The sequence below is a fragment of the Larus michahellis genome, chromosome 4 (assembly GCF_964199755.1).
Source record: "Larus michahellis chromosome 4, bLarMic1.1, whole genome shotgun sequence".
NCBI classification, from domain to species: Eukaryota; Metazoa; Chordata; class Aves; order Charadriiformes; family Laridae; genus Larus; species Larus michahellis.
Genome location: NC_133899.1, coordinates 10,650,262 through 10,660,926, shown reverse-complemented (window position 1 = coordinate 10,660,926; position 10,665 = coordinate 10,650,262). Strand labels below are relative to the sequence as shown.

Here is a 10,665-nt window from a genome sequence, read left to right as displayed (position 1 = left end):
AGGGCAGCCATGGATTGTGGGACACTGTGGGTGGTGGGAGGGTGAGCTCCACACCGGCTAGGGGGGTAATTAGAGCTAATTTACTGCTGTTTGTTTATTGTTATCTATGTTATAGATTCTTGGATGCTTACATGGTACGTTCCTTTGTGCCTGGCAAGTGTATCTTGCTTGTCATGTAACTTCGCAAAAAAGCCACTCCGCTACTTGTGTGCATTCCAGAGATGCCAAAAATGTGATCGCAGCTGCTAGTGCCCTGGAAAGGAGGAAGGCTGGGGGTACGTGGGTTTCACAGCAGCAGGTCTTCCCTTTGTGGGCCCACGGACAATGTTGAGCTGACAACATCAGTGAACACCACCATACTTTGCTCTCCCCTCTGTCTCAGTGGGTGTCTCTCTGTCCTGGTTTGAGGTAAAATCAAAACAACTTTCCGTTCAGTAATTTTATTTTTGAGCTAGGCCCCTTCTAACTCTCTGAAATTAACAGCATGTTGTGCCAAAACCAGTTCGTTCTCAGAGTGATAAGACCAATGTTTACAGTTTGTGGCAAGGAATGGTGCGCAGAGAGGCTCTTGCTTATACTTATTGCTGTAACAACCAAGGTCAGCTAATTTTGTTATTTGCCCCATCGGAGGGTCAGAAATGGAAAAGCGTAGAGGGGTCCCACCTGCAGGGAGGAGCGGACAGGACAGGTGACCCAAACCTGACCAACAGGGGTATTCCATCCCATCTGCCCCATGCTTAGTATAAAAGCTGAGGGATCAAAAGTTCAGTCTCTCTTTCCTTCAATGGCCGACGTCTGAGGACAACCCTGTCTCTTCATCTGCCTTTGATCCTGATCCGTGGATTCCTGACTCCAGCTGTGGAATCCAGTTCCCACCCATCGCTGAGTCCAGTCTGGGACTTCCCCAGTGCCTGCTGGTGATGCCATCCTGGGAGCTTAATGCAGTTTTGTATATACTGTATTTATTTAATTATTTTCCTTTTTATTTTATTATTAATATTTCATTAAAGTAGTTTAGTGTCTTCTAAACTCGTAAATCTCTTTATCTTTCCTCCTCCTCCTCTCCGTGTATGAGAAGTTGGGGGGGAGCATTGACCAACTTGGCCAAACCCATGACACTCTCCTGCCAGCAATGCCTCCTCCCTCCAGCCAGGGAATAGCGAATTCTTTGCCAGGAAGGGTTGGAGAATAGATAATCACACCACAGAACAGTCTCTAGGAAACCCTAGAGCCTTGGGATTCAGGTCCTGCAAGAAAAGCTGGAAAATTCATCTCTGAAATCCTTCAGGCTGAAGAAAGAAACTGGGCACGTTTCTGGCTTTTGGGTGTGATTTAACCTCTTGGAATTAGCCTATATCAGTTAAGCGAAAGAAAAGGAAGTTCAAAAAAAATCAAAAGCAACATTTATTTATAACAGTTTACAAAACAAGAAAACAAGTGGAGATTTTCTGTCCTCATTTGCGAGATGTCAAGCCCACCCTGACAGGTGTTTTTTGATGGATGTCCTGCTCCCTACAAGCTATTTCCAATTTTAAAAAGTGGAAAGAGGCTGTAAGAATGACAACTGATCATTCTCTTCTGAAAGAAGAGGGGAATATGCACATAACATATTATGACACTTATGATAGACACTGTATAGATTATTTCTTACAGATTTCAATATATTTGCCAAATTCCTCCCTCATTCCCCCTTCTCACAGGAGCATTATTCAGTTTTGATATCCACAGAGTAGATACCATGGTCTTTTTGAACCTGAAAGATTGTGGGGTTTTTCTGCTTGCTTCATTAAATAGCAATTTTTAGTCCCTTAAACATTCCAGATTTCCCTCGGTTCTCTCTTTTCGCTGTGATTATGACAACAGATTACGTAATAGTGAATTAGAAGGTGATTATTAAACTCTGCATCCTGACAAACTAATTTTGTTTGACTTTACCTCGGGTTTTAAATGCAAACTGTACCCTCCACAACTCTTATAAATCTGTGTGTTCTCTCCTTTCATTCATCGTTTGTTTTGTGAGCTGCGTCCAAAACTCCATTTTGCGTTCTTTCAATTTCTTTGCTGCCTTTTGCATTAGGTCTATTTCCAGGTATCTTTCATCCAGATCATACCGAGGCCAATGGACCAAATCTTCTCCGTTGGGATTTCTGGAAATAATATAATGAAAAGTTAGCTTTCCATTTGCCTATCAGTTGTGCTCTGGCCGCTCAGGCTGAGCACATTTCAGAAAATCAACACGAGCTCAGATTATGTGATTCTAATACCTGAATGGTTCGATGTTTTTTATCAAAATGCTCATCAGTGGAATAGCAAGCATTTAATAATTGCCATTAATTTTGGATCTAAAACTCCATTAGAGATGGAGTAATAGCTCTTGGATTATTTTTTTTTCTTTTTTGGTCTGCAGGTTCATATAAAAGATTTTTCTTGCAATCATTAAGAATAGAAATAATTTGCTTAAATATTTATCTTAAATTCTGCCAAATTTATAGGAACCACCATCTAAGTATTGCTGTTATGTTTCAGGCAGCACAGACAAAACTTGAGCTGTAATTAGCATCATGATTCTCACCCATTTCTAGCAAAGTTAGTCCAGTATCTCATAACGGTTCTGCTAAGTTTATTTTCTTCTTCTGTAGCATACCCTGCAAAGTAAGAGATGAAATGGCAACATTAAAAACTAAATAATGGAAAAAGCAGCGGCTATATTTATTCCAATAGACTGTAATCAGTTCTATTTGTTACTCTGAGCTACGGGAGTTTTACCTGAGCAGAGCCCTAGGAGAGAACTGCAGATGAATGATTTCATGAAAAGTAACTACTACTAAAGACAGGAAACGCCTATGTTGATTTCAGTGTTTCTAAGAGAGAAAGTCTATTCTAAAAGCCCTCCAGTAAGTAAAACTAACAATAACGATGTCTTAAAAGGAATACTTTAGTAAGCATGGATACATCACCGGCTAAGAATGGCTTTCCAAAGACAAAGGCAATCTCATCTCCATGATCTGCTTTTACAAAATCTGGTACAACACCTGCCGCTGAACTTGGCCGGTGCTGAAATTCATAAAAGTAGACTGGGTTGCCAGCGTCTAGTAGAAAATATAAAGAAGAGTGTTAGTTTAAGAGCCGAAAATACCTGCCCACCAAAGATGATAAGCTTTCATTACAAAGTTTTTTGATAAAATGAAAACACTATCAGTTCTTTGGATAATGAAGTGTGATGCATACTGTCCATAAACACATCCCAGGATGGAATTCTACATTTCTTCTAACAGATGCTGAATGAGAGACTCACCTCTATGGTATCTAGCCACTTCAATGGCAGAGAGAACAAACAAAGGGTCTCCTATGGCATCAAGAAGGCCATCTCGCACCTGAGCACGGTTTTCTGCATTCCCTATGTATTCATTGTATACTCGATCAACCACTTCAGTAGTAATACCCTGAAATTAACAACAAAAATACTTCTTATCATGATGATGAGTATTATAAAGAGTAGCAGCACTAATTGAGTGTGCCATCTGTGCGTCCCTGGCTAAGCCCCAAACATTACCTTCTTTCAGAGAAAATCCTCAACTGTGCCAGAGTGTGGCTCAGGCTCAGAACTGGGACTTACACAGCTACTGGATATAAATGTTCCCAGGGAAAAGAGGTTTGCAAGGTCTAAAGATCAAACATCTTTAGCTAAACATCAGTCAGTGATGCTGATAAATAGATACGGTAGTCTGTTCTCACCTCTGAGAGGGCTGGAAACAACCCTTGTAAGAGAAAAGAAATCCTTTTGGACTGCATAAAATTCATTTACTGTCACAGATGGCTGTAATTTACTCCCTCTCAGAACAAGCCTGGGCTCTGCCTTTCCAAGTTCATGATGGCTGTCTGTGACACTGAATGATCCATTGCAAGTACTGGCCATATTTAGAAAGTCCTTAATTCTTACCTATTAATCTGCATTTTTCTATATCCAGTAGTTTCAGGAGAGCACAAAGGAACCAGAAGGCTAAAAGGTTTGTAAATTACAGGGAAGCAAAACCTCAAGATACCTAACATAGATGTCTCAGTGCCATTTTAAACACCTCAGGTAATCCTTTCTAGTCTCCAGCTGCTGCTTCAGGATGGTGTGTTCTATAGGTCTTGTGTCATACCTGCTGGTACCATGTGTGTCTTGGGTAACCTAGGGTATCTAAAACGTCACAAGAGATCTATGTTTAGGTACCTGAATCACTCCCAGATTTCCACAGAACCCCTTCTTAAAAAGAGGGGCATTTAGGACAGAAATTTAGGGTGTATTTTCAATTGCTACTGGCAACAGGGATCCACCATATCTGCTGCCCATTACTGCCCCATGATAGGAAACTGTCAAACAGAATGGAGTTTGCCTCTAAAATACACCCCCCCCAGGAGTACAAATATAGAACCAGACCAGTGAAGAAGTAGCACTGGGTTATTCTGAAAATGGTCTCTTACCTTAAGTGATAATGCTAAGGAGCTCTGTAAAATTTGACGTGCAACATCTTTATCCAGACCGTCTGTGTAAGCAGGAAATTTCATTGTCTGTGTGATACAGTGAATCATATTTATTAGAAAGTCTTATATTAACAAAATGATATATAAATAACAACATTATGAGTCTCTTACCATAGGAAGTACCCATCCAAATTCACAGTTATTTACTCCTATTATATATGGGACTGCATTGATCACTTTTTCAGATAGTAATTGCCTGGGACTCTTCGGAAAAAATACACCATCTGCAGATGCACTGATGAACAGGGAAGGCTGGAGGGAAAAAAAAAAGAAAATAAAGCGTCATTAATACATGAATTTTGCTTCTCGAAAAAAATTTCAGATATTTACTGCAGTTCCAAAGCAAAAAAAAATAAAGTGCCAAGTGAAAGTGTAAGAATAGCATTGAAACCATCTCTAAATTTGCTCAGATAGATTTTCTGCACTAGGCAGAAGATTCTGTGAAGATTAGCATTCTATTTTTAATATTTGTGAAACATAGGGGATGATGTCCAGTTTACACCTCTTAGTTAGTTCAATCCTATTACGCATGCGTGGAGCAGTAGCGGAAAACCTAACTTCTGTGTCGAAACTGCACAGGAACATGGAAGCCAGCACTGTGATAAGAAATTTTAAGTAGGACATAATATATTATATTAGTTAATTTTCAGGTTCTGCAGGAGAAGCTGCGACATTCCATATAATCTTTTCCTTCCCCTGGTAGAGCATGACAGCAAAACACAAGCAGCTCAAAGTCCATGCAGAATGAAAGGGAAGTAACCTGTTTACAGTTTTCAGGTGAGGTAGAGCATAGCTGCAGTGTTGTCAAATCCTGAAAAGGTCAAAAAAAGTCAGATGTTACATTCATTTCAAGTTCTCCTAGAATTACAACACAGAAAGAGCACACTCTGTTATGATAAAATTTGAAATGCCATTTCAATGTGAGAAGTAAAATTCCACCTACCATTTTTAGTGTTGTCTGAATTATCTCTTCTTCTGTTTTTCCTCTTAAGCATTCAACCATTGCAGCTGAACTGGATTTTTCGCAGCCAAAGGCAGTAGCAATTCTCTGCAATCAACAAAAAAACCCCACTCACTTTCACACACTTCCCATAGAAGGCTCTGTGTGCCACCCAGCCCGAGTCCAGCAGGGGGGAGTCTAAACTTCAAGTGTATGCCTCCACAATATTTTGATACAGAAATAGACCGAGATAGTCCTTCTGGTAAAAAACATGCCGGGCTGAGAAGGCAGGATGGCAGGAAGGAGTTAGAGTGATGCACAGTCAGAGTACAACCACGTGGATGGTAACAAAGAGCACATTATGCCATTCTTGATGATTCTTTTTGAGTGGAGTAATAGCTGTCATTAGAGGGACAGAGCTCATTATAACGTTGCCTCTTTTATATCCCAGATTATCAGATCTGGGTTCCTGGAAGTTTTTTCTTGTAGCTGAAAAAAAAATAATTGGGTTGAAGTCAGCTCTTCTTTTCAAATATAAACAAATTTAATAAAGTCTTGTTTATTTGCACACATCAGGCATCAAACAGGAGGGGAAGCGAAGAGTATTCAGAATCTCATCCCATTTTCCAGCCAAAAGTTATAGCTCAACTTTTCTTGAAGACAGTACATCTTGTAGTACTCCTTTACATTTCACAATTTTTCCCTGCTTTTTCTCTTCACTTCCCTAGTCTTTTGCTTTCACTCAGACATATGTGGATATTTGGGCATGTGAAAAGCAAAGCATCATTAAACATGTATTATCTGCACACAGAAAGACTGTCTTTAGTGACTGTGGTTGTAGTTTCACAAAAAAAAATATCCGTTTTTACTTTTTGGAATACGCAGTTTAAGATCTCTGGAAAAAATACTTAAAAATACCTCAAAATACCCACTTGTGCATCCTCCTCAGGCTGGTCAGTGAACAAAACCCTGATTGCAGTACCGCTCTCTGAAATGGCCTTATGGAACAAGCCCTTTCCCAGGGGAGATAAGACCTGTAAAAAAGCAAGAACAAGCATCACAAGCATGACAAGCATTACGTTCTGACCACTGACTTAGAATTTCAGTATCAGGAATTGCCATTTAAAACATTTTGAAAACAACTGTTGTAAGAGCGTTATTCTGCAGCCCCTGATCATGGTTTAGCTATGCAGAGGGCTTTGGCAGCGCGGTCAGGGATAAGGAGTTCATGTCTGCCTTTTCCCCTCCCACCACTCCTTGCTTCCAAGACTTCATGGAATGACACTGCGAGCCAGAAATGGATGGAATAGAACTATGTCCAAGATAGTCTGACTGTGCTGCAGGAGGGGAATAAAGAACTATCAGCCAGAGGGCAGGAGCTTAGGACACAGGAATTTTTATCACATATATCGCTGAACCCTGGTCTCACTGTGTGCGCTGTACCAAATTGTGAGAGACTGGAGAAGGAGAATCTCTTAGTCAGTGTGCTCAGTGTTGATGTAAAAATTATGCATCATCTCTGGGGCACAAAATGCACATCAAGTTCAGATATCATGACTATTCGCCTCAGTTGTTTTGCACAAGTGACTGTCAAAGCAAACTGGAAATGGGCGATACATCCCCTTAAAGGACTTCCCTCACAAGGATACAGGTTTTGGTTTTTGGCAATGAAAAAAATAACAAACCCAAAAAAAACCCCCGCAGAATTCAATTCAGTAGATAAGGAATAACATTTTGGGTCTGAACTACAAGATTTGTGTATGAGAAGAATATTTTCATCAATCAGAAGCTGTATTGATATCACATTGTATTATAGACCAAGGTGATGTGTCATTTACTATGAAACCATCCCTTTTCTCTCACTGACTTTTCATGCAATTATTAAAAATGAACATGCATGGTGTTTTTCTTTGCTAAGTAGTTAAAAGTTGATATTACTGTGAACTTACAAGAGCAGAAACGCTGACTCCTCCTGCAGATTCTCCAGCGATAGTGACGGATCCTGGATCTCCTCCAAAATGTATGATATTTTCCTGAATCCACTGAAGAGCTGCTACTTGATCCAAATACCCCCAGTTACCTCGGGCATGCTTATCACCAGTGCTGAGGAGAAAGAATAGATTTGTGTAAATGCTCCATCCAAGAAAAAAGGCAGAGAAAAATACAACCTGTGGTATAAGAAGTCACCTGCCAATCTTCACATAGAGCTTCTCTGCACAACTGAAAATAACTGGCTTAGAAAGTGTTGAGATTGGAGAAGCAATCAAACAAGAACAGACTTGGGAGCTGACCTGGGACTCGTAAATTGTTCCCAACTGTTGCGCATGTAATTAAGAAACGTATAGTTTCGTTGCATAAGCAAGTATTCTGCATGTCTCTTCACAAAGGCTTTGCACACATAATTTTGGAAATCACTTAGCAAAGACTGAGATAAAACATCTTACCTAAAATATCCAATGATACCTAATCTATACTGAATTGTTACCACCACCACGTTTTCAAAGGCCGCTAACGCCGAGCCGTCGTATGATGAAGCTGCTCCAAAAACTAATCCACCTCCATGGATCCATACAAAGACCTGCAAAGACCAAACCAGAAACAACCCAGCACAGATAAGAGCCCCCAGTGATAAAAACTCAGTGTAAACTAAAATATACTATTGCATGCTGACTCCTGACTCTTTCAGATTACCTTTCACAAATAGTAGAAGTCTTTCAAATATGAGGCCTGCAATTTTACAAAATGGTATTGATTTTATTAAATACTTACATTATACCAGCACCTCGTGACTTTTCACAGATTATTTAGAGGAAATCAAACATCACCTAGCTAAAATGTCATTAAAATTTTATTTGTGAAATAGGATTTTGCGTATCTTGTAAAGCTCAGCAAATATTTACTGGGGCAAAGCATGCAACTTGATCATCATCACAAAACTGCACCTTTAAGTCTGCAAATAGTACAGGTTGTAGGTTTGCTGTACAATAATTTTGCTAGAGGTTTCAGAATGATTTTGCTTACAGGCAGCTTCTCTTGTTTTTCTGTAGAAACGGGTGTGTACACATTGAGGTATAAGCAATCTTCAGACACTTCAAGAAGAACTTTTTCTTTTCTATTAGTAATAACATCTGAAAAAAACTGTCCTTGTAATTTATCCTGTAGACACCTGAATAAATGAAAAAATAACAAGCAACAGAAATAACTAAAACCTCAAAGCTACGAAATGTAGGTTTTTGTACTTCCACAATGAAGTGCAAACCAGAAACGAATCTCTAGTACATTTCTAGATTGTTGGCAACAGAAAACAAACTTATAATATTTTTTCCACTTTTAATATATTTCCATCCTTTGACCTGGCATTAAGGAGATCCATAAAAAGGAGCCACAGTGTACGGCAGTACACAGTGACATATAGATACAATTTTGCATGTTTCAAAATATTACAGAAATATACCTGCAAATACATATGGCTACAAATTACTTCAATGAAAATGCAAATTAGTTATTTTACATCTTCAACAGCTTTTTATATTGTAATGGTAGGTATTAGTGCTTGAGGCACTAAACAGGGGCAGTACTACAAATAGAGTAAGACACTTACAATATAGAGAAGACTTGGTCTGCATTTCTTATGTGTCCTATTAAGCATTTTTTTTCTTCTAATATTTTATTCCAACATTTCCTCAGCTTCTTTCTGATTTTGCTCCAAAGCTACACAGTTTATAAACATTGCTAAGTAATGATGAAATGCTCCCAAAACAGAACATTATAGGCAAAGTGCTGGTCCATATTAGTTCATCACTGATGCCCATTAGATAATAGTTTTTAACAAAAAGAGCAGCTTATAAATATGTCTTTAGAAATGCATTCATATTAACAGCTGCAGGTGGTAACAAGATGGCACGAAGGAATTTATCTTCATGGCTTTTTATTGCCCTGTACATCAGTGTCCTGGAGTTGCATGTAATATAAAAATATTAAAAAGGTCAATGGCTTTGTGATTGTCTTACATGGGCGGGTAGGAAGTGGCATCTCTGACCCCTTTCCATGGCTCCGGTGGCTGGGGTTCAGAAAACCTCAGTGGTCCAACTGGAGGTTTAGCAAAAGGAAGTCCCAAAAAGACATTTACACTCCTCTCAGCTGCGTCTACTTTGAATTGGTACCCTTGGACTCTCCCGTATTTGGTCACCACTTCTGGCTGCTCTGCTTTTTCTCCTGGGGGATGTGAGCACAAAATCACGTAATTGGTCTATTTGTAAATAATTGCCAGAAATCCAAGAGCTTTAGCTATACACCTTTTATTTGCTTAAACAATTAATTTTCATACATAAGGCTTCAACAAACTCTAACCAGTATAGCTGACATTATTTCAGCCTGCATTCTGGTTGGTTTGTACATATAATCTCCCTCGGGTATATTGCATGTATTGTCCTACTATCCACACACATTAGTAATTGCATACAGATCTTAATCCTCTTTGATCCAGGTTGTTAGTTTAAAGTCCAATAGATTGCTCTCATTAAGAAATGACATTCTCTTTCTAAGATTTGTGAATACACAAAATACATTCTGGACCCTTGATAGTACGTGCAGCCAAAAGAAAAAGCTTCTAACATAGCTGAAAATAGTCTGGCATATGCAAAGGCTGCTAACATTTAGGTAAGACTAATTTTAAGATCTGTGTGAAAGTTCTCAATACCAAATTAGAAATGTGGAACAGTGGACTGCTCTGCCTCAGCAGACAAGACTTTGGAACAGCAATTTGATTTCGCAAAGAAGGCAAATAAGACAAATAACTGAAAACACATCACAGAAAGACATAAAAAACTATTGCTATTCAGACTTAATTTCTATAAAGCAAGGTTGGGTGCCCGGGTCTCCAATAAAGCCAGGGTTTCCCCAGGTGAGCAAGCTGCACGTGTCCTCCATCCCCTGACAGAAGGCAACAGGGAAAAACACCTCTGAATCTTACCAGTAGCTACAAGTGCTGCGGCCCCGATGGTGAGAATCAAGGACAGCAGTGCTGTGTCCTTTCCAGTTGTCATTTTGCAAGCTGGGCACGTATTTACCTCCTCAGCGCGTTGCCTTATATACTCAGTTAAGTATAACTCTTGCGCAAGGCAAACACTGATTAGGAAAAGTAATACTCGAGCTGAGAGCCAAGCTAGCTGTGGGCAGCCGCCCTGCCTGCAAGCTGC

The 10,665-nt window shown here is 39.5% G+C and overlaps 1 protein-coding gene across 2 annotated transcripts; it reads right to left on the bottom strand.

The window, feature by feature from the left end:
• Positions 1-1,380: 1,380 nt before the first annotated feature.
• LOC141741839 (fatty acyl-CoA hydrolase precursor, medium chain) lies at positions 1,381-10,665 on the bottom strand. 2 transcript variants are annotated; one of them, XM_074582914.1, is made up of 14 exons: positions 10,440-10,665; positions 9,478-9,682; positions 8,489-8,633; positions 7,912-8,045; positions 7,417-7,570; positions 6,400-6,501; positions 5,471-5,575; positions 5,288-5,338; positions 4,639-4,779; positions 4,468-4,554; positions 3,296-3,443; positions 2,958-3,089; positions 2,573-2,645; positions 1,381-2,147 (listed from the first exon to the last, which is right to left on the bottom strand). In XM_074582914.1, the coding sequence occupies exons 1-14, from the start codon at positions 10,510-10,512 to the stop codon at positions 1,973-1,975; spliced, it is 1,725 nt and encodes a 574-aa protein (XP_074439015.1). In that variant the 5' UTR covers positions 10,513-10,665; the 3' UTR covers positions 1,381-1,972. The 2 variants fall into 2 exon arrangements, with proteins under 2 accessions (XP_074439015.1, XP_074439016.1); XM_074582915.1 differs by lacking the exon at positions 5,288-5,338 and having other exon boundaries at positions 10,440-10,578.

Coding starts and splice junctions, on each gene's coding strand:
- LOC141741839 (XM_074582914.1), bottom strand. CDS start 10,512: ATGACAACTGGAAAGGACACAGCACTGCTGTCCTTGATTCTCACCATC. Junction 7,571..7,911: donor GGTATCATTGGATATTTTAG/GTAAGATGTTTT, acceptor CTTTCTCCTCAG/CACTGGTGATAAGCATGCCC. Junction 3,444..4,467: donor CCTTAGCATTATCACTTAAG/GTAAGAGACCAT, acceptor TGTTAATTTCAG/GGTATTACTACTGAAGTGGT.